The 23,012-nt window shown below is 40.5% G+C and overlaps 1 protein-coding gene across 6 annotated transcripts in view; it reads left to right on the top strand.

The window, feature by feature from the left end:
- The first annotated feature begins 318 nt into the window (after nucleotides 1-318).
- nbr1b (NBR1 autophagy cargo receptor b) overlaps nucleotides 319-23,012 on the top strand; it is a 609,335-nt gene continuing 586,641 nt past the window's right edge. For all 6 annotated transcript variants that reach the window (XR_007938740.1, XR_007938739.1, XM_051941286.1 and 3 more), the window contains exon 1: nucleotides 319-563. Coding sequence is in view for 4 of the 6 variants with exons in the window: in XM_051941286.1 (XP_051797246.1) it covers nucleotides 462-563 (102 nt within the window). In the remaining 2 variants the exon portion in view is untranslated. The remainder of the gene's footprint in view (nucleotides 564-23,012) is intronic.

Raw genomic sequence — 23,012 nt, 5'->3', positions numbered from 1 at the left:
AACACAAGTATAAATTTTTGTATCCGTATGAAACCTTAGAACATGTTATTTTTAACAGAACTGACACTAGACCTTAAAAAAAGACAACTGAAGTTGTGTTTATTAATGCGACCCTTTACAAATACCTTTAAGGGAAATGTGTCTTCCTTTTTTTTTATTATTATTATTTTTTTATTCACCGTATAATTAAAATCTGAGAATGCAGTTAGAATTTCAATTCACACTCCTTTCCAGTTGTTGGCGGTAACGAATCTTAAGAAGCTGCAGCAGCACCACCAACTGTTCCGGACACGCGGTGCAGAGTAGGCGTGGCAAGATGCTGATGTAAACACAAAATACGCCTCATCCCCTGTCAGATGAGACACCGTGGACTGGACTGGTCGGGAGAGCAGTGGCTCATCCCGTAAAACGGTTTGTCTCTATCGTATGTAATATGCGGTAAAGCGCACACGGGCGACGCCATGGACTTCTACATAAATCTGAAAGTGAATTTCAGAGGAAATTCTAAGAATTTCCTCTTGTCAGGATCCGAGACCAAGAACTGGGAGTCGATGGAGGCGATGGTAAGACAGAGACAATCACCGTGCTCGCTTTCGAACACCTCCACTCTCCTCGTCTCATCGTCATCCCGTTCGTACTGCTCACATACACTCGTTTACCGTCTCTACTGATAGGGCTGACGGCAGATGGTGTGCCGCGTAAATCCTTCGAGCAACAACCGACCGGCCACACACGCTATTAGGGGAAGCATTTTGCATACCCATCAGAAATCAGATATCACAGCAGTGAGGACAGAGAAAACCCGCTACAGCTCCTTACATGATTATTGCAGTGTTTGTTGTCATGGAAACTGTTTGGCAGCTCAGCTGGAACCAGCGGTATATGGTTTTGTAACTCTTGCACACTAACAGTCAGGTAGCTGGATGATTCATTAAAAAACAGGCCTGCCATAAGTAGGCCTAACAAATCAAAGCATGTTGGAAAACCACAGGGCACGGAAAGACATGAGGTTTTACATTACTTGGTGATCAAAACATTGTTGCTATATGGCAGGCTGCTTTATTTATTTGAAAAGGTCTCATATTAATGACAGTCTTTATTCCTCATTAGAGCTGTTAGCTCAGAGCTAACAGCACTTATTATCTAATGATAATAAGTAGACAAAAATCCTACTAATTCCTACTGAAGTACTGACAAGAGTACTGTTCACGTACTGTAAAGCAGTATCGTTAAGAGTAGAAGTTTTCTATGGTGAATTCATTGAAACCCATGTATCTTTTGGAAATATGACAAATTCTGTCGGGTCAAAATGACTGAATTGATTTTTAAATTTTGGTTATGTAGAAAGTTGTGATTTTTAGTGGTATGCCCTCTTGCCTTCCTGTCAGCGGTTATGATTGACTGCAGCTGCAGACTTCTCTGAGCCAATTTAAATAGAACCCATTTAGTACACTCATCAAACTCAGCCACACACAGTACAGTGGAAAAGCCTGTAGAGCTTAGCAAAAATATGAAAAAGCAAATTATAGACTTAAACAAGTTAGGAAAGTCACCTGGAAAAATTTCAAAGCTGATACAGATCCTAATGTCCGTTGTTCAGACAGTTGTTTGTAAGTTCAAAGTGCATAGCAAAGTTGCAGCACTGCCATGTAAGAAGCCCTTCCATCAGACATGGCACTTTAAGACTCAAGTTAAGTTTGCTGCTGATCACAGAAAAGACCATTTGGAAGACGTTCCTGTCGTCAGATGTAACAAAAAATTGAGCTATTTTGGCCTCAATGACTAAAAATATGTTTGGAGGAGAGATGTTGAGGCCTTTAACCCCAAGAGCACCAACATACTGTCAAACATGATGGTGGTAGAATTATACTCTGGGACTGTTTCGGTGCTAGTGGAAGCTTGTGCAGGGCTACCAAAACGACCTGAGATCAAAATGGCCAAGGGACACTTACCCAAATATTAACATTGCTGTATGTGTATTTTTGACCCAGTAGATTTTGTCATATTTTCACAGGACCCGTATTAAATATTTGAACCAACCAAAATGACCAAAAATTATACACAAACATTTATTAAGCAATACTACAGACAAACAATAAACAACAATAATGTATTAACAAATGGTGAATCAGTTTAGAGCTACTTTAGAATTGGAAGCCAAATGTAATTTCTAAAGTCACCCTTTTAGCAGAAGTAAAATGATACTTGCATACCCTTTTTAGGAGGGAGGAAGAAGCCACTGCAGGATGTGTAGCTGTGATCTGATGGATGAGTTGGTTCAGAAATGCAGAAAAAGGACAGCATCTTTGAATAGCTGTGTTTAAAAAAAGTGTTGAAGTTAAAACACTAATAGTCAAAGCTCGTAGTTAAAAAAATGTTTGCACTGTTGCTTTATAAAGTTAACTTGAGAAGCCCAACTTTAAGTAAAACAGAAAAAACAAAGCCCAACTAAAATTATAGAAAAGAACCTTTAGCAAACCCAAAACATGTAGTCAGAACGTGCATGAAGATAAAGTAAGAACTTGTAGGTTTATGGCTGGGTTAAACACCTAAAAAGCCTGTGTAAAAGAAACCAACTATAGAAGCTCTAGTTGCAGTCCAGTGTCTTTCTTTTATACGTGGATGTCTTGGAGCCAAATTCAAATCAGCATCTAACCAATCATGGATGTGTTCCTCCCAAGAAGTAGTCTTGAGCACCTTTATCCAGGATAGGTCAGAGGCCAGATTTCTCTAGAACTAATTTTAAGGTAACTTCTTCAGCACACAAATCCAACTGGTAAAAATCTATGATGATCACAGATCTCAAATACCACTAAACGTGATTAAAATGATATCAAACATGATATGTTTATTTCTTATAGTTCTTGAGATAAATGTGAAAACATGCAAATAAATTGTAGAATTTAAGGATATATAAAAGTAAACCTCTAACATAACCAAGAATCCAAGCATATACATTCAGTAATAAGAAAAGACAAAGATTAAGATTTATAGGATTAGAAGCCTCTCTGTGTCTTTTATGACAGTGACAGAGAGAAGGGGGTGTTTGTGCATTCATTCTCCACAATCATTTCAGATGTGATGTGTTCTTCTTCAGTACTGGTCCTGATTACATCATAGAATTGAGTCCATATTTTGGATCATTACTGAGGTGATGTTGAATTTCTTTAATTTTTTTAGATTAAATTGTTCAGTTCATTGTTGTAATGAAACTTCTCTGTGTTAGGAGGAGACAAAGGTCAACAGGTCACGGAGAAGAATGCAACCTCCTCTTCTCCTGAGACATGGTTGTCTTCACAATTTACACTTTACGTCTATTACCAGGTTCTGTTGAAGAAAAGAGACATCTTGTTGTCTCCTAGAGGGCTGTGAGCTGTAATTCTGATGTAAATATTCAATATGCAGATGTTCCATTTAGATGTGATCCATCGCCCTCCTCTGTCCTTCTCAACCCGCCTGGCCAGCAGGCAGATGGGTCCCCTTATATAGAGCCGGGTTCTGCTCGAGGTTTCTTCCCTGTTAACAGGGTGTTTTCCTTGCCACTGTCGCCTTTGGGCTTGCTCTGGGGGTCAGGCATATGGGTTCTGTAAAGCGTTTTGAGACAATTTGACTGTAATTGACGCTATATAAATAAAATTGAATTGAATTGAATTGAATGTGGGTTTTGGGTAGGCTGTCTCCTATCGAATTTACAGCTCTGAGAAAGGGTCTCTGGATTCTCTGTGTGTTGCTTCGGAATGTGTCTCTTCTTCCACTCCTCAGTCTACAACATGCTGTATGCGCCGACTTACAGTTTGTTAACACCACCACAACTCATATGGACTGGTTCCATTTCCAAGAAAAGGGCTGACTTTAAAAGTGTACTCCAGCAATGTTCCAATGACTGTTTCTGAAGTATTTATTTATGCAGAATCCATTTTTGGAACATGTCGGATGAATTTTTGAATATTGTTTCTGATTGTTTATAATTAAATATTCAAAATGGCGGCTGTGCGAACAATAAGGCTTTATTACAATGATAATGATCCAAGAACCACCCATTAGTTCAACAATTTTGAGTGAAATTATTCACATCCAAACAAAAGCACACATATTTCAAGAAAGTAATTTGACTTTTTGGATTTTTTAGGATTTTGTGAAAACGCTGCAAAATTGCAAAAACAGGTCTTGGTGTAAACAAATATTACCCCTATATTTTTAAACAAAGTTCACAGATGATTAGGCATTGATGATTCAATAATATTAAAATATTATCTTAAAGTTAATTTTATTGATATGAGATTGTTGAATACAGAACAATAAAATGCTCATTAATTTAACAAGTCAAAACTGTAATTGCAGTCCCTGCTAGAATGCACTTCCTCACAATAAAAAAAAAACTATAAGAAAATTATGTTATTAGAACTTTCTTATTTTTTGAACTGGCAAAAGTGGAATTTTATTACATCAGTCCTCTACAATTTGTTAATTTTTACATGTTGGATGTATGTGAAACTGAAGGAAGCAGTATTTTCGTTTTTTTTTATTTGTAAAGCACAAACGAAAATCACACTTGTTGCATGCAGTTGATGTACAGTACCAGTCAAAAGTTTGGACACACCTTCTCATTTAATAATAATAATACATTTTTTTTGGCAGTGCCTTTTACAACACCCAAGGTCACTTTACAGAGGATAAAAACACAGTAAAATAAATAAAACAAAACAATCAGACAAGTAACACAACAGTTATAAGAAACGATGAAATTACAGTGAATATGCTGATTTAAACAGATGAGTTTTGAGTCTTGACTTGAACTGGAGTAAAGAAACAATGTTGTGGATGTCTGGTGGGAGAGAATTCCAGAGTTGGGGAGCAGAGTGGCTGAAAGCTCTGCTCCCCATGGTGCTGAGGCGGGCAGAAGGTACAGAGAGATGAAGGGAGGAGGAGGACCTGAGGGAACGAGACGGAGTGGAACCAGTGAAGCTGCTGGAGGACGGGGGTGATGTGGTGAAAGGAGGAAGTACGGGTGATGATACGGGCTGCAGAGTTTTGGACCAGTTGGAGTTTATGGTGGGATTTGTGGGGCGACACCAAAGAGGACGGAATTACAGTAATCAATACGGGAAGGTGACGAGGCTGTGAACTAGGAATAGCCATGGTATGAGGGTTGAGGGAGGGGCGGAGACGATTAATATTGCGTAAATGGAAAAAAAGCAGACCGAGTTGATGTTATTAATGTGGGAGTGAAAAGAAAGTGAGCTGTCGAGGATGACACCCATACTCTTTACCTGAGGGAGGGGGACACTGTGGAGCTGCCTATGATGAGGCAGAAACTGTCCCAGCCTTTGGATAGGGTGGATTTAGTGCCAACAGGAGTAATTCAGTTTAATCACTGTTTAATTTGAGGAAGTTTGCAGTAAGCCATAGGGCTGGACCCGAAATATCCCGATATCCGTTCTCTACGGCGGTATCCGGATATTAATTTTGGTATCCGAATATTGATGCATAAGGAGTCAATCTTGATCTTAATCAGGGCTGTTCAGTGCTTGTGGCGGGGACGGAAACTGGACTGGGAATTTTCGTAGAAGGCAGTTTTGTGTGAGATAGGTGTGGAGCTGAGAGGCAACAATTTTCTCTAGGATTTTGGAGATGAAGGGAAAGTGAGAAAATGGGGTGGAGGTTATTAAAATTATTGGGATCTGAACCAGGCCTTCTTAAGGATGGGCTGACAGCTGCAGATTTAAGGGAGTGGGAACAATACCAGAGGACAGTGAGGAATGGAATGATGGCTGAAATGAGGGGGAGGAGAGGGGAGAGGCACAATTTTGACCAGGGCTGTGGAGAGGGGTTCCAGTTGGCATGCGGAAGCTTGGACTTGATGATAAACTCAGATATTACTGAGGGACCAGGGAGTTCCAAAATTGGAAAATGGAAGACATGGGGGAGAGAGTTTCAGAGGAGCGGGAGGGTTGAGTTGTGGAGCCAAAATGTTGGTGGATTTTTATGACCTTCTCATTGAAGAACTGGAGGAGAGACTTACAGGTATCGTGGGAGTAGAGATGGGGGTAGGGAGTCGGGGGTTGGATAAGGCTATGAAAACAGAAAAGAGAGTCCTTGTGTTGCCTGCATTTGAGCAGATGAGTCCAGAGTAGTATTGTGATTTAGCTTGAGAGATGGAGTCCTTGTAATGAGATAGCTGAGCAGTATACATGTCTTTGTGGATGGTGAGGCAGATTTCCTGTAAAGCTTTCAAGCTGTTGATTTTGGATTTGATAGCACGGAGATCGGGAGTGAACAAGGAGCAGACCGAGTGAAGTTAAACAGAGCGAGTTTGACAGGAGCAAGTGAGTTGAGAATGTTAGTGAGGCTGTTATTGTAAAGGTTGCACCAGATCATCGGGGTGAAGGAAGAGTCTGTGTCAAGGTGGCGATGAGAGGAGGAGAGGGAGTCAATGTTAATGTCCTTGATGTTGCAGAATGAGATGGCACGGGGGGTCTTAGAGAGGAGAGACGGAGGGTGATATCAAATGAGAGGAGAAATGGTCAGTAATAAGGAGTTGATCAGCAGTACAGTTGGAGGGGGTGAGACTGGGAGCAGCAATTTAAGTCCAGGATGTGTCCTTTTATGTGTTGTAGGAAATCAGAGAACTGCTAAAAGCCAAAACTGTCTAGTGATGAAGAGAAGTCCTTTGGTGAGGGGCGGAGAGCAGTATTTTCCATGTGTATATTGAAATCTCCCAGCAAAATTACATTTGGGGAGAGAGTGGAAAGGTGGGTGAGAAGCCAGAGAATTCATTAAAAAAGTCAGTGTGAGGTTTGGGGGGGGACGATAGACTGTGGCGATGATTGTGGGAGTGGGTCCAGAGATTTGACAAGCGAGCATTCCATTGATGAGAGAGGAGGCAGAGAAACTGGAACGACCTTCCCACTTCACGCCCGATACAGTAATCGCGAGAACCCCCTCCGCGACCAGAGTGGCGAGGCTTGCAAATGTAAACAAACCCCGGAGGAGTGGATTTATTAACATAGACTGTATATAAAGATGTACGTAGCATCTGGCTCAAAAATGATGCCCACCCGGAAGTGTCAAAAACTTGCAATATCACGCCGTCCGCTAGGGTTGACTCCAAAAAGCTTTTGCTCCATAGACCCCAATTCATCACCGGAAAAAATAAAATTTGATAGACTGATTTTCTACAGCTCAGGATTTTTTTCCTGTTAGTTTTCATGGTCAAAATGAGAGATCAGGTGGCCGATCTTAAAATAAATCAATACTGAATTTTAAATAAATCGTTAAGTTGAGCGGAGCCAGGGGGGCCGTGGGCCCATAACTTGATAGACAGTCTTGTCTGGAATAATTGACAGCAACAGAAGCCTCTGCCGGATAAATGTGAGCCCGCGATAAGAGGAGTCTTCAGCTCTCAGTTCTGGCCCGCCCAATAAGACTGGTCCTGGCCCCTGATCTCCGGTCCAGCCTGTTTAGATGACGCTTATTTACGTCACTGGCTGCAAACAAATCCAACAAAGGCGACCCAGGGAAAGTAAGCAAAATCCGGGGATTCATTTTCACGGCGTTGAAACCAACGGAGTGACGTCATGGTTAGTTCAACCTGGTTATAATTTGGGAGAAGTCACCAGGTATTTGCAAATAGTCCTCCATTATCTGACAACAGAGAAAATTCAAGCTTCCGGTCGGTAAGGGAGATCCTGGACGAGATGGCCTTGCCCTGAGGAGTGGAGTTCAGCGGACCGAGCTGACGCTGGGTGTGTCGCTGGAGAGAGGAGCATTAGCCAACCTAGCCAGGTGGGCTAATACACTGTGGTGGACAGACCGGCTGGTGTGTCTGGTGGTCGGTGAGTGGAGGACCAGAAGGAGGTAATCCTTCGGAACCGTTGAAGTGGAAACCCCGCCGGAAACCACGGTGGATAAAATATATAAAATATATAAAGATACTTATCGAACTGTACAAGTTAAAAAAAAAAAAAAAGGAATATATTTTCACAAAAAAAGCAAAACTGTCTCAAAAAACAAAAATAATAATAATACAATATAATAATAATATTAGAAATTAAAAAAGCCTCGTCCTCTTTCGCAGTTCCTCTTCCTCATCTCCTTCTCCACCCAGCCCTTCTGCTGCTACTCGACTGGATGCTGCTTTTTTACCTTGGGCGTTGCTGGACGCTGATGTCCCGGGTGGGAGACGCAGAGCTGCCGGAGGAGATCTGGACCGCTGGAAGCGGAGCCTGAGAAGCTCTGCGGGGAAATTATTGTAATAGTCCCTCCACTGGTAGATGGAGAAGAACCTGGACAGTCCAGACGAGTAGGGACCACACAAATGCCCTGCTAGCCCACATAGCAAAACGGCGGAGAAAGCCGAAGATGTGGAGCCGGGTGGTGAGCCAAGCAGGTAGGCAATAGTTAGCCTGCTATCACAGCTGTATGGGGCTATGACAGCAGAAGTGAGGAGCATCAGGCGGTAGAGGAGGGTTAAGATTCACAATCTAGTAGAAAAACGGTTGGAATATTGCTGGAGAACTGTAAAAAAAACACTTAAAGTTGCTGGTAAGTAGCGGCAGCCAAACGTGCCAGCTTTCACTCAACTGGAAGTCAGAGCAACAGTGTGTTAATAGTTTTCTTTATTTTTGTGTCTATTTACACTGTAGATTCTCACTGAAGGCATCAAAACTATGAATGAACATATATGGAATTATGCCGTAAACAAAGAAGTGTGAAACAAATTTGTTTGTTTTAGTAAAATCCCCTATTAGCATTTGCAGAGTAGCAGCTGATCTTCCCAAGAAGTGAACATCAAAAATGCAACATGTACACATAATGCATACAACTCAGAATTACAGAATAATAAACATTACATACAAGAATACACCTATACAGTACAAATGACAAACATTTACACCACTCATGCTGAACCAAAAACTATGCAACACACAATACTCCCACATTGAATAATCGTAAAAATAGATTTTGCCCAACAGTAATAATGATTAAAGAATAATCTACCTCAGAAATTAACCATGATTTCAATCTTCTGAACAATGAAACACCGAATCCTGCATCCTTACTATTAATTACATTCACAATATATACAGTAGAATTGGAATCTGTCTTGCTGTTATAACATTGCAGCCACTACATTTGAGTTTATGATTTATTTTTATTTAATTACTGTATTGTACCAGCTTCTGCTCCCCTGAGCAACCCATTGATATTAAGAACTGAATTTTTGTCCTAAAATATATTTTTAGTTTTATTTTAAAGTTTACTATGTTTCTCTGTTGAGTTACATAACTGGAGAGTGAATTCCATTCTTTCATTGCTCTATATTACTATATATATATATATATATATATATATATATATATATATATATATATATTATTATGAGATATGGTAAAACAATTTCCAGCAGCATGTCTTATTGAGTAATTATGTATTTCTTTACTAAAAGACAATTTATTATACAAAGCATTTGGTGTTTTTGTTGTGATTATATTCCTAATGAACACCATCAGCAAGTACAGCAATCTGTTTTTCACATCTAACCAGAGGAGACCATCATGCATTTTTGAAACATTCGCTGTAATTTCGCAGGAAAGAGCAACACGTGCTGCTTTATTCTGTACCAGTTTTCTGATGGTACTTAGTGAAGCATTGGACCAGACAATTGTACTGTAATTCATGTGCGACAAAACCAAAGCTTGAATTACTTGTATAGTGGTTTGTGGTGTCAGATATTTGGCACATCTCCTAATCATTGACAAAATATTTCCAATTTTAGTTACTATTCTCTGTATTTGTTTGTCCCAAGATAATATATTATCAATAATAACTCCCAACAGTTTAACTTGTCTAACTTGTTTGATAGATTCATTATTAATGGTTAAGTAAAGCTTTGGATTAGAACACAATGTATGTTTTGTTCCAATAACCATACCATTGGTCTTCGACACATTCAAAATAAGTTCATTGCTATTAATCCACTCAAAGACTGACTTCATTTCCTCTCTTAAATTTACATTTAAGTTCCTGATTGTTGGTTCTGCTGAATAAATTGTGGTATCATCGGCATGCATGACCATGTGAGCTTTATTTAATACTAAGAGAAAAACATTTGTGAAAATAGAATATAAATGAGGCCCAAGGCAACTTCTTTGAGGCACTCCATGTTTCACAGATTTAAGTTCAGACTCACTTCCATTAAAGCAAACCATTTGCTGTCTTTTGGTCAAGTAACTGTTCATTGTTAATAGAGCAGAAGAAGCAAATCCATAGCATTTTATTTTTTCCAGTAATAGCTCATGATCAAGAATATCAAAAGCTGCAGAAAAGTCTAAAAAATGGTCAACTTCTTATGTTCACCATCATTATACCAATCGTCAACCATTTGAGTTAAGGCCGTTGCTGTGGAATATTTTTTCTATAAGCATGCTGAAAGTCAGTAAATAAGTTGTTATTTGAAAAGTATAACTGAATTTGTTTATACAGATTCGGAAAAGTGCAACTTTTTGTTTTTGGTATTGGTGCAGTTTTTGCAACTTTCCATGCCTGTAGCCATTTATTTTTGGTAAAACATAAATTAACTATATGAGTGATCACTGAAGCAACAATAGTAACAATAGGTTTAAGCAGCCTTCCATCAAGAAAATCATCCCCTGGTGGCTTATTCTTACCAGTCTTTAACATTAGCTCAACTCTTGATACAGTAGCATTCTTAAAATTAAAGACATATTCTTTGCTCTCCATAATCTGATTTTTAAAAAATCCTATTGTTATTCTGTACAGTACTCTTAAATTCATCAATTTTATTAGTAAAATAATTATTTAAATAATTTGCAGTGTCTTTAGATTTAGTGAGAAAGGCCCCTTCAGTTTCTAAGTAAGATGGTGTGGACTTAGTATTGCCTTTCACCAAATGATTTAAAGTACTCCATAGTCTTTTCCTGTCATATTTACTTTCATAAATAATGTTGTCATAGTACTGTTTTTTTCTTTTGCTTATTTGCTTTGTTACAAAGTTTCTTAATTTACAGTAAACTTACGACTCTGATATAATTTCTGATGATAAAGCAATCTTTGTTGCTTGCTCTCTTTCCATAATATATGCTTTTAGTTCTTTGTCCAGCCATGGGGCATTAACCACTCCAGCTGTGGTGTTTCTCACAGGTGCATGATGATCTGTAACATTTGATAAAGTTTCATCAAAAGCCTGGAGGACGATTTTAGATCCTTCCTTTGGTACTTTTGTTTTTCTGACAATTGTAATTAAATTACGGTCACTGCATCCTATAGGTACAGATAAAGCTTTGGAGCAAACTTTTGGCATGTTTAAATACAGGTGATCAATACATGTTGCCACTTTCTCGCCCTTACTGTTAAAGCAAATTCTAGTTGGCCAATCTATTACTTGAGATCATCCTGAAACTGCACATGTATCTGCTAGTTTCCTTCTCATTGGACAAGACAAGGACTTCCAATCTACATTCATATCGACCATGAAATATAGTTCATTGTTCGTACTACAAGCAGAGTCCAGCAATTCACACATTTCATCCAGATATCTACAATTAGCACTGGGGGTGTCTGTAGCCACCTCCTATGAGTGTAAGTTTGAGATGTTTCAGCTGGACTTGCAACCACAGAACTTCAGTATCAGACTGCATTAAATCAAACCTTATTTTGACAGGTAGATGGCTTTGCACATAAATACAAATCCCACATCCATAAGCGTTTCTATCCTTCCTATAAATATTATACCCATCTACCATCAAGGATACATCTTCAAAAGTAGAGTCTAAATGTGTTTCAGACACAGCTAATATATGAAAATGATTTGACAATAATATGTCTTCCACTTCATGTAATTTGTTCCTGATATTACATGTATTTATGTGGGCCATTTTTAGGCCTTTTCTAGGTAATTTATGTAACATCAAACAAAAAAATGCATTTCATACCATCTCATTTTGATGGATTCGGCTTTGGGAATAACTTAACATACACATACCCTTACAACAAATACAAATTAACATGAAGTTGGGAACACATAGTACTGTCACAAACATTGTGTCCTCCTCCATCCAGAGAGACTGTGCCAAACTCCATTATAAGCTTATTTTGGTAAACTCTGTTCATAACACAACCAGCCAGACAGATTGTGCATTAATAAAGAGTCTCTAAATCCTCTAATTTACAACAAAAACTTTGTGTTCTCTCAGAAACACAAAGATGGAATAATTTAATTTCCATTTTAATTTCTATTAAAGTATTCAGTTGCATAAAACATAGAACCTATTCAGTAATCTGCCCTGCGACAGACTGGCGACCTGTCCAGGGTGTCCCCTGCCTTCGCCCGAGTCAGCTGGGATAGGCTCTAGCACCCCCCGCGACCCTAGTGAGGATAAAGCAGTGTATAGAGAATGGATGGATGGATATTCAGTAATCCTAAATCAAAGTTCAGACATTCATGTACTCATTTTCTTTACGCACATTTCGCTTTTCTCACAACATCAAACCTTAACTCATATTTATTTAAATTATGCCGATGATAACCTGGATTTACTGAAATAACCCCAGCTTCCAGATATTACGTCTGCAATCATAATCTGGGTACAGAATGACATGTTATTTATTTCAACTTCTTACCACACGGGCCAGCAGATCATTCATCCTTAAATCCAACTCCTTAAATCCTCCGAGCCCAAAATCATAACAGTAATCCAAGTCCAAATCCCAGATCAAATTTCAGTTCACTTTCCATCACGGTAAATTTCGTCCATCTCCATCTCGTTACTTCCTTAAATTCAGTTGCAGTTTAGTCGTCCATTTACAGAAACGGTTTAATCTTTGCTTCGTAGAATGTCTCAGCCTCAGTAATTGTCCGGAAGATCTTCTCTCCACTGAAGGTTAGGATGAGAGTGGCAGGATGGATCAGACCATTTTGTATACCAGCCTGGAATAACTTGCCCCTGATGTTGTTATACTGTGCTCTCTTCTTGGCAGTTTCTGTCGTCATATCGGGGAATATTTTCAGTTCCATTGCTTTGTGTTCTAAGACTTTGTCTTCTTTTGCTATTTTCAAGATAGATTTCTTTTTTTTCCGGTGTCATGGCGGCGTAGACAGCCACGTCCTAGTCCTCTTGCGTTTGTCTCCAGATGTGAGGTTTTTGGTGCTGTGATTGAAGTGCAGCCAACAAGCAAGCAGAAGCGGACACTTAACACTGTCTTATAAGATAACTGCGTGTGCCTATGCGCCAAACAAGAAGAGGCACCGTTGCAAAACAAGCCGCCATGTCTGAGGTGCACAAAGAGCTTGGCGTGGACAACGCAGCTCTTGCTAAAACCATTGAGGAAATTATGGCAAAATATTTCAAAGAAGCTGATGAGAAATCTGAAGCTCGCAGTAACTGACTAGAGAAGCAGCTTGATAATATGTACACTACTCTTTCCAGACATGGTGAAGAAATAAAGACACTACGCATGGATGCCACACAACTGCACGCACGTGTCACCCAGACAGAGACACACTTACAGGCTCTGTCGGCTACAGTTGTGGAGATAGAAGATAGAGCCAGAAGAGATAACCTGCTCGTTTTCAACTTAAAAGAAGAAATCGAGGGCTCTAACATGCTGACCTACCTGGCTGAGAACTTTGCGCGGTGGTTTCCTGCCTTTACGCACGGCGTGCCAGCCAACCTGGAGATCATGAGGGCGCATCGGCTTGGCCCTCCACAGAGGACCGCTACAGCTCCTGACAGAGGACGGCGTCCACGTCTAGTCATCGTACAGCCGGATTTGGATACAAAAAGATTTCCCAAGCTTTAAACATCTCAAGGAGCACTGTGCAAGCAATCATATTGAAATGGAAGGAGTATCAGACCACTGCAAATCTACCAAGACCCGGCCGCCCCTCTAAACTTTCACCTCGAACAAGGAGAAGACTGATCAGAGATGCAGCCAAGAGGCCCATGATCACTCTGGATGAACTGCAGAGATCTACAGCTGAGGTGGGAGAGTCTGTCCATAGGACAACAATCAGTCGTACACTGCATAAATCTTGCCTTTATGGAAGAGTGGCAAGAAGAAAACCATTTCTCAAAGATATCCATAAAAAGTCTGGTTTGAAGTTTGCCACAAGCCACCTGGGAGACACACCAAACATGTGGAAGAAGGTGCTCTGGTCAGATGAAACCAAAATCCAACTTTTTGGCCACAATGCAAAACGATATGTTTGGCGTAAAAGCAACACAGCTCATCACCCTGAACACACCATCCCCACTGTCAAACATGGTGGTGGCAGCCTCGTGGTTTGGTCCTGCTTTTCTTCAGCAGGACCAAACAGCAGTCAGTCCAACAGCAGTTGTAGTAACCGGCAGGTCCTGTTCTTCGAGGTTCATAGTTTCTCGCTCTTCAAGACAGGGCTGCCACCTGTCACCTTTCCTTTTTTTGCCTGTCGTTGGAGCCCATTGCTCAATTAATTAGGCAATCAGAACAACTTGCGCCAATAATGGTACACAACACCCCCATTGCATATCCCTCTATGCTGATGACATTCTTATATACACAAGTAACCCTTTCAGTGTTTCCCCTCCTATATGACCGACGAGGCGGGCCGCCTCGCTGGTATAGGCCACCGCCTCACTACAATTTTACTGAAATTGCTGCTTCACTGGTCCGCGCCCAAAAAAAAAAAAAAAAAAAAAAACGGAGAGCACCAAGCCACCAGAGCTGTCATTTTTAACTCTGCGGGTCTGCCGGCTGCTCTCCCCCGGTCTCCCCCGCTAGCTGGTCGGCTAACACCTGCCGCCGCTTGTATGCCCGGGACAAACCGCACACCGCCTCACAGCCATTTCAACCCAGGGGAAACACTGCCTTTTGTATCAATACCCTTTCTTCTCAAAACATTTGAACGATTTGGAAAACTATCGGGGTATAAGGTGAACTGGACAAAATCTGTAATTATGTTCCTGAATACAACCTCTACTGACCTGGGTTAGTATTAATATTATTACTAATATTGAGTGAACATTCAATATTCCAGTTGTTGACAGCTTCAAATATTTAGGTGTTTCGATACATCGGACAATTGATACATTAACTATAATTTCAATGACATTTTGCATTCTATAGTAAATGATTTGGATAAATGGGGAAAACTGCCAACGTCTTTTCAGTCTCGCCTATCAATAGTAAAAATGAATATATTACCACGTGTAACTTTTTTCAGCTCTATGCTCACTTTGCCACCAACAAAAGGATACTGGAAGAAAATACATGCCAGTGTAGGATCTTATTTATGGAATGGGAAGAAACCAAGAATAAAAACATTAACACTATATCGGCCTAAATCTTCAGGGGGCATGGGACTTCCAAATTTTGAGTGGTACTCGTGGTGTTTTGGCCTGGGCCCACTTTATATTTGGTTTAAACCACACATAATTACTTCGTGGTGACCAATTGAGATGCAATTACTTCAACCTTACGATATGCAAAATTTTATATATTCAAACATACCACTAAAGACCGCAAAAAACAAATACGGAGTAGTTATTGCTCACCTTATTGCTGTCTGGCACAAAGTTAATCACTTTATGAAATTAAATAAAAGATATTTTCTACAATCCCCAATTTTTCATAATTATTCATTAATGATAGGTAAAAAGCCCATCTCTTTCTCCCCATGGGAATGCCAAGGGGTTCATACGCTTAGCAGTATAGTTGGTCCAAATGGATTAAGGAAATTTCATGATTTACAACAAAATTACAATTTACCTGCTACCTCCTTTTACTTTTATTTACAACTGAGAACAGCAATGCGCACCTATGGCGTCCCATGGGGATGTATGTTAGAAGACCACCCTATTCACACCATCTTGAGCAAAGAAAATAATATTGGCATTGTCTCAAAGCTCTATGAAACTATAATTAAGGCCTCATTTAAACACTTGCCTATTGAACAACTTTGGAAAAATGAGCTCCAAGATCATTCTGAATGGGACTGGGACCTTATCTGGTACAATGTATGCCTGTCTTCTGGAACTCCAAATCATCAGATGATCCATTACAAATTTATCCATAGGGCCTATCTTTATCCAAGAAGATTACATCTAATGAAACGCAAAGACAATCCATACTGTGATTTTTGTTCAGACAATGTCATTGGTACCTTTCTCCATACGGTGTGGTACTGCCCTGAGGTCAACCGCCTCTGGCAAAACGTTGCTTCTATTCTATCGACTATAATGGGGAGAGAAATCCCACACACACAGAGGCTACTTTTGCTGAATGATACATCCAATTTTAATTTTACTATAAACGAACGCCGTCAAATTCTAGCTGGTCTCACAGTTGCAAAAAAATCATTGCATGTCGTTAGAAGCTTGGGCAGCCTCTGGATGTGGAGGGATGGCTCTCATCATTCCAAGAAATTGCACATTTAGAACTATCAACAGCTCGCATGCGCAGTGCCAAAAGTGCAAATATTATCTGTTGGTCTAACCTATTACACAAAATTCAATGTCTCTGTGAAATATAATTGTGAATATGCCTGATCAATCAATTTGTCATGGATTATACATATATCACACGAAGAACCAATATTGCCTTGTAACTTGTTATATGTAACTACATAATTATATGTATAAATGCTATTTCCGCTGATGTTGATAACGGAGGAAATTAGCCCTGTTTGTCAAACTGTGTTTATCCTTGATAACTTGTAAATGTAATTTTTCTTTTTTTCTTTTCTTCCAACATGCCTGGACAGCAGGGGAGGGATGGGAGGTGGGGGAGAGCGTATGTAGGTGTGAATGAATGTGTGAACACAAATATATGTTATTTGTTTTTAATATATAACTCTGCTTATTTGAATAACTTCTACAGTTAAAGTCCTATTTTGATTAAACCCAATGTAACATAGTGTCTGGGATAAAAGAGATGTGCATCTAATGTAATGAAATGCCTGACATACAAAACCAATGCATGTAGCACAACTCAGATATACTGTGCTCTCTTCTTGGCAGTTTCTGTCGTCATATCGGGGAATATTTTCAGTTCCATTGCTTTGTGTTCTAAGACTTTATCTTCTTTTGCTATTTTCAAGATAGATTTCTTATCCATAAAACGCTGCAGTCCAACAATCATCAGCCTTGCCTTTATTCACAATCCTGTAGGCCATTTTTATGTCTGACAAGGGAGCGTCTTCTGTCCTTTGAAAATATCCTTCAAGAGTTCAGACATGTATTCTGTTGTGTTATTCCCTTCCACTCCCCTGTTAGGTCCAAAAACTTGTATATGAAATCTTCAGCTGTAACCCTCTGTCAGTTTTCTCTTTTAGCTCTTTATTCTCTTACTGAAGCATGCTGCATACATTCCGAAGATCACTGCACTTGTCCTCCAGTTTATTTATCTGGTCAGATTGACCAGACAGCGCTGTCACCAGAGCACTCACTTTTTCAACACACTGTTAACGTCGAGCTTTATGGAGTCCAGTTGTCCATAGTCCAGTAGCAGCTCATTCATATGCTCTTTCAGCTCCTCTCTTATAATTGAGCGGATTCGTGTAGACATTTCAGCCCTATCCATCTCTTCTGTGCAGCAGATAAAACAAGTGTGTTAGTTACAAGTGGTACGAAGATTGGCGTCTGCTGTCTTTTCGTATTCCTCCTTATTGTGGTCATTAATTTCAGATGCTCGATATGGTCGACAGTTGTTTCTGGATCTTATTTCCAAAGGATTTAAACGACATAGGTACAAAAACTCTAATTTCTCAGATTTCTCAGAGTTCGAGGCTATCTCACAGCACAAATGCCTCACGTGCCACTGGACATAATGTGTCAAGTCAAAACATGTTTTATATTTTAGATTCTTTGTACACTCTTAGCATTCTGTGGATGAGCTTCACTAAGGTAGTCCATATGTGTTCATTCATAGTTTTGATGCCTTCAGTGAGAATCTACAATGTAAATAGTCATGAAAATAAAGAAAAACCATTAAATGACTTGTTGCATACACTAGTGGGTGCCGTCCACAGCTACCTTAGCAGGTAACTGTAGCCTTTGGCCAGAAGCAGATGTCATCAGGTCGTGCATAAACTTTACTGAATGTTTCGGCCCTCAACCACAACACTCTCCAGTTGGTGGGCCAGGAATGAGTGGCCACCTCACTGCCCACCTACTCTTCGCCTCCAGCCTTCCTCTTACTCCAAATCCAACATGTGGTGTGTTCCACTCCTCCCCCATCCTACAAGCAGCTTGCTTCTTGCTCCGCTCGTCCATGCCCAGAGCTGACAGCAAATGCCATGCTGACTTGGCTGGGAAGCCCCGGCACCCAATCTCCTTTGGGAACAACCACGCCTGCCAGCCCTTGTCTCTGTACTCTTGGATAAGAGGATGGTACTTTGAGGCCTTCCTCTCGTAGTACTATCGTGCTTCCTTGTTGTTGTTGCTTTTTCCAAGTTTCAGCGGACTTGTTGTTACAGTTATACTTGTCACCAGTCCATGAGTTGTTATATTCCAGTACCTGCAGCATCTACATTACCTTTGATACTTTCTTTAGCACAGAACAACAAGCTGTTACTTTTTTTCAGAATTTTGGCATTGACTTCGCATCCAAGTATCAGTTCTAGTGATATCACTATATGGCACTAAGGCTTTATTATGGAGAGTAACTAATTAAAATTCTAGCTAGCTAGGTGCACCTGCCCCCTTCTATGGAAGAGGAGGACTAAGATTACAATGTATACATAAGAGCAATGATACACAGCATACACAGCATTGTATACTTTACAACAATCAGCCACAACATTAAAACTACCTGCCAATATTACAAAGTTCCCCTTGGGACCTGTTGAACTAAGGACACAGAACTCCTAACCTCATTTTCCATAGGGCTGGTTCCAGTTCGAAGTCGGAGCCAGTGCCTGACCTGGCACTGGTTTTTTGTGTTTCCATCAGCTGAGCTCCGGCTCCACGCTCCAAAAACTGGAGCTTTTCGGGCACCAACTCGTTGCTGAGCCAGAGTTGGCCAGAGTTGAGAACGGAGTACGTCATGGGCTGGGGGAGGGGTTACGGTGACCGACGATCAATGGTGAAAACACAGAACCGTCATTTTTAAACAGCCGAGCAAGTGGGAGTAGTAGTAGTAATGTTCAGTGTTTGTGTTTTGAAAACCAGTAAATATAGACACCAAATCCAATCAGCAGCAGTCTGAGGAGGAGACCCAATGCTTCCTAGCACTGTGGTCTTCATATGAGATTCAGTCGAAGTTAGATGGAGGAAGTCTCTTGGATGATGCCGGTGTTCAAAACAATCCAGCGGGAGATGGCTGCAGCGGAATTTCGACTAACTCTCAGCAAACTTACAAAGCTCAAAAATGACTACACGGACCAGAAAAAGGGAGCTGGAATGCAGCAGTTGTCAAGTAAAAGGACCCCCCATTTTGACCGACTGCATTCCGTGATTCCAACCGGGTCCCTGAACGCAACAGCCGAGCTGTAGTTGATGCAGGCCGCCGTACAGACCACTGATCCTGATCCTGGTAAGTTTTATTTCTCAAACACTCTGCTGTTAGCCTACTATGAATACGCCAGCTACAGTAGTCCCACATCAATATTATGAACGTTACACCAGCTAATGTGGTAGGGGCACAGGATCAGTGATCAGAGGTTGACTATTGTTTGCTATCCAGTTAGCTGCTGCTAAGCTAACATGCTATGAAACAATGTCTTATAATCAAATCAAATCAAAGTGTTTATTGTCATGTGCACAGTATGGAAACATGTTTCCCTGTACAATGAAATTCTTACTCTGCTGTCCACCAAATGCCTAATGTGTAAGAATAAATTTAAAAGAATATAAATAGAAATTTAAATTTAAAATAAAACAAATAACACAAGTGTAAAATTAAAATATAAAAATACAATACAAATACAAATAAGGCAGTACAGTATTGTGCTGCTGTTGTAAACTCCGGTCAGCAGTTTAGGAGTCTGATGGCAGTGGGAAAGAGAGTTCTTTAACCTAGTGGTTCTGCATTTCATATTCCTGTACCTCCGGCCCGAAGGTAGAAGGGTGAATAGACCGTGCTGGGGGTGAGTGGGATCCCTTAGGATGCAGGCAGCTCTACTGTTGACTCTGCGGTGGTAAATGCTCTGCAGAGAGGGCAGTGGAGTCCTGGTGATCTTCTCAGCAGTCTTCACCACTCTCTGCATGCGTTTGTGTCGGGTAAGCTGTGCTGAATGTGGGCCAGCATCACTCTCTCAAAACACTTCATGATGATTGGAGTGAGTGCTAGTGGCCTGTAGTCATTCGGACAGGTGGGTGGGCTCTTTTTGAGGAGGGGGACGATGGTTGTGGTCTTAAAGCAAGAGGGAACAATGCTCTGACTGAGGGAAAGATTGAAGATGGAGGTGAGAACATCAGCCAGCTCGTTGGCACACGCTCTGAGTGCCCTCCCAGGGATGTAGTCTGGTCCCGCTGCCTTGTGGGGGTTGATCTTCCTCAAAGCTCTGTGTACCTGGCCTGATGAGACAGTCAGTAAGGGGGAGGGGAATTGCGTGGACCCAGCATGTGTGTGCCTCCTCTCTGTGTGGTAGTTGGAGGTCTCAAAATGAGTGTCGAAGAGGTTGAGGTCATCCGGCAGGTTGTCTGTGGAGCTGATGGTACTGGTGGTGGTCCTGTAGTCCGTGATGTGCTGCAGGCCTTGCCACATTCGCCCGGTGTCAGCAGTGGAGTAGAAGCCATTCAACTTTTCTCTGTACTGCCTCTTAGCTGCTGTGATGGCTTTTCTCAGTCCGTACTTCCCAGCTTTGTACTCTGTCACATTGCCTGATCTAAATGCAAGAGAACGAGCATGCAGCATGTGGCGTACCTGACTGTTAATCCAGGGCTTCTGATTGGGAAATTTTCTGACTCGTATGGTGGGCACAATATTTTCAACAGAGGTGCTGATGTACCCAGTCACATACTCAGCACAATCCTGTATGCTGACAGAAGAGTCCTCTAAGGTGGCAGCAGTCTTAAACATATCCCAGTCTGTCTGAGCAAAACAATCCTGCAGGATACTCTGACTCTTGGGTCCAGAGTTTTACCTGTTTATGAACAGGGTTCGTTTGTTTCAGTTTTTGTCTGTAAGCTGGATACAGGAACAGAGAGATGTGATCTGAGTGTCCGAAGTGGGGGCGGGGTGAAGCCCTGTAAGCACCCCGTATATTACTGTAAACATGATCCAATATGTTCTTCTCACGGGTGGGAATGTCCACATGTTGGTAATATTTTGGGAATGAAGTCCGTAAATTGAACTGATTAGTCTCCAGCGGCGATAAAAACAGCATCACGATGAGTTGTCTCTGACGCGCTGATGACGTCATAGAGTTTGCCGAGTGCTGCTGTGGTATTGGCTCGCGGGGGGATGTAAACAGCGGCCAAAAACACAGCAGTAAATTCCCTTGGTAGATAATAGGGGCGGCATTTTAGCAATCTTCAACTGCAAAAACCTGAGAAAAGCAGCAGCAATATTTCCTCACAAGACCTTTATCCAAAACCCCCCACACTGTTACACAACAGCTCATTTAATCATATTACATAACTATATGGTAGTCATTGAAATTTCCCTTGAACCAATAAGCTGTTTAACATTATCATTAATATGACTCTAAAACTGATTCAAATGATCAAATTAATCCAAGGAAGTGAAGAGTACTGGTAATGTACAGCTATTTTTATAATTTCAAGAGAAAATACTGATTGTTCTATGACTTTCCAGCTTTGCAGATGTGGAAATTCAATGCTTTCATTTCGTATACACAGATTTCTGTAGTAGTTTTTAGTTGTTGCTCAAATCAAACAAGGCATTTAGCACTGTTGGAAATTATTACAGATATTTTTGTACCATTTTCTAACATTGTATGGAGAAATTTATAATCAATTAATGGAGAAAAGGGTTTTAAATTACATATGCTATCAACAACAGTTCTTGTTCATTTTATTTAGTTGTCGGCCTTGGATGATGAGGTCCAGTTACCAGCACTGCTACTCTGCAGCTTGCCGGTCCTATCCCGCAGCTCATCCACACCGTCCTTTTCTCAACAGACCAAATCAAGTAAGATCTGATTAGACTGCAGACATCAAGATGATCAATACGTTATCTTTTGGCTAATCCTAAAATCACACAATACAACATTTATTTTATAAGTTAACTGTGTTTATGAATGTAGAAAATAATAATTACTGACATCTAATTCTTTTTTGGGTGCTTATATACAGGAAAAAGGAAGCGGGATCCTACTGTGGATCTGCTGCAGTATCTGGAGAGATCAGAGGAAAGGTTCTTGGAACAGATCAGAAGACACCCAGACCTGGCCACTGCCATGCTCCAGAACATCCAGAGGACGGATGGAAATTCAAACACTTTGGACTAATGGGATTCATGGTGCTGGAGCGACAGTCCCAGAAAAAACTGCATTGTCCACTACTTCTGCCTTTTCTAAAAATAATTTTTTGTAATTTCGTTTCCTTCTTGGCTATTTAAATTCACTTGTATATTACTCTTGCACTTTGGGTGAATAAAAATATATTTGTGATAAAAGAATTAAATTTTGTCTATAATCTACAGAAACTTTCAGTGTTCAGTGCACACTTCTGTTACACACATTTTGACAGATAATCAGTTGTGCTTTTCAAGTGGATTTCAGTCTGAAATATATCAGCAACATATGTTGTTTTTTTACTGTCACACCAAGCGAGGTAGATAAACTGGACTACTGCAGCAGATATATTATTCAAGTGTGCTTACATGACATGCCTATATACACTGCTCTCAAAAAAATATTCAACTTTCAAGTGAAATTTATGGGAAAATGTAACAAATGTATAATATATCATGAAAGTAGGGCATTTAAGTGCAATGCAATAGTGATTTTCTCATCTCAAAAAATTTATTGAAACAAAAGCTAACAGTGGAGGGTATATCACAATAAAAATGTCAATGTCTCATGACAGTTTGGACAGAACAGCAGT

This window comes from Acanthochromis polyacanthus, chromosome 21 (assembly GCF_021347895.1).
Source record: "Acanthochromis polyacanthus isolate Apoly-LR-REF ecotype Palm Island chromosome 21, KAUST_Apoly_ChrSc, whole genome shotgun sequence".
Lineage (NCBI taxonomy): Eukaryota > Metazoa > Chordata > Actinopteri > Pomacentridae > Acanthochromis > Acanthochromis polyacanthus.
Note: the sequence above shows the minus strand (reverse complement) of the source record. Positions and strands in the feature narration are given on the sequence as shown.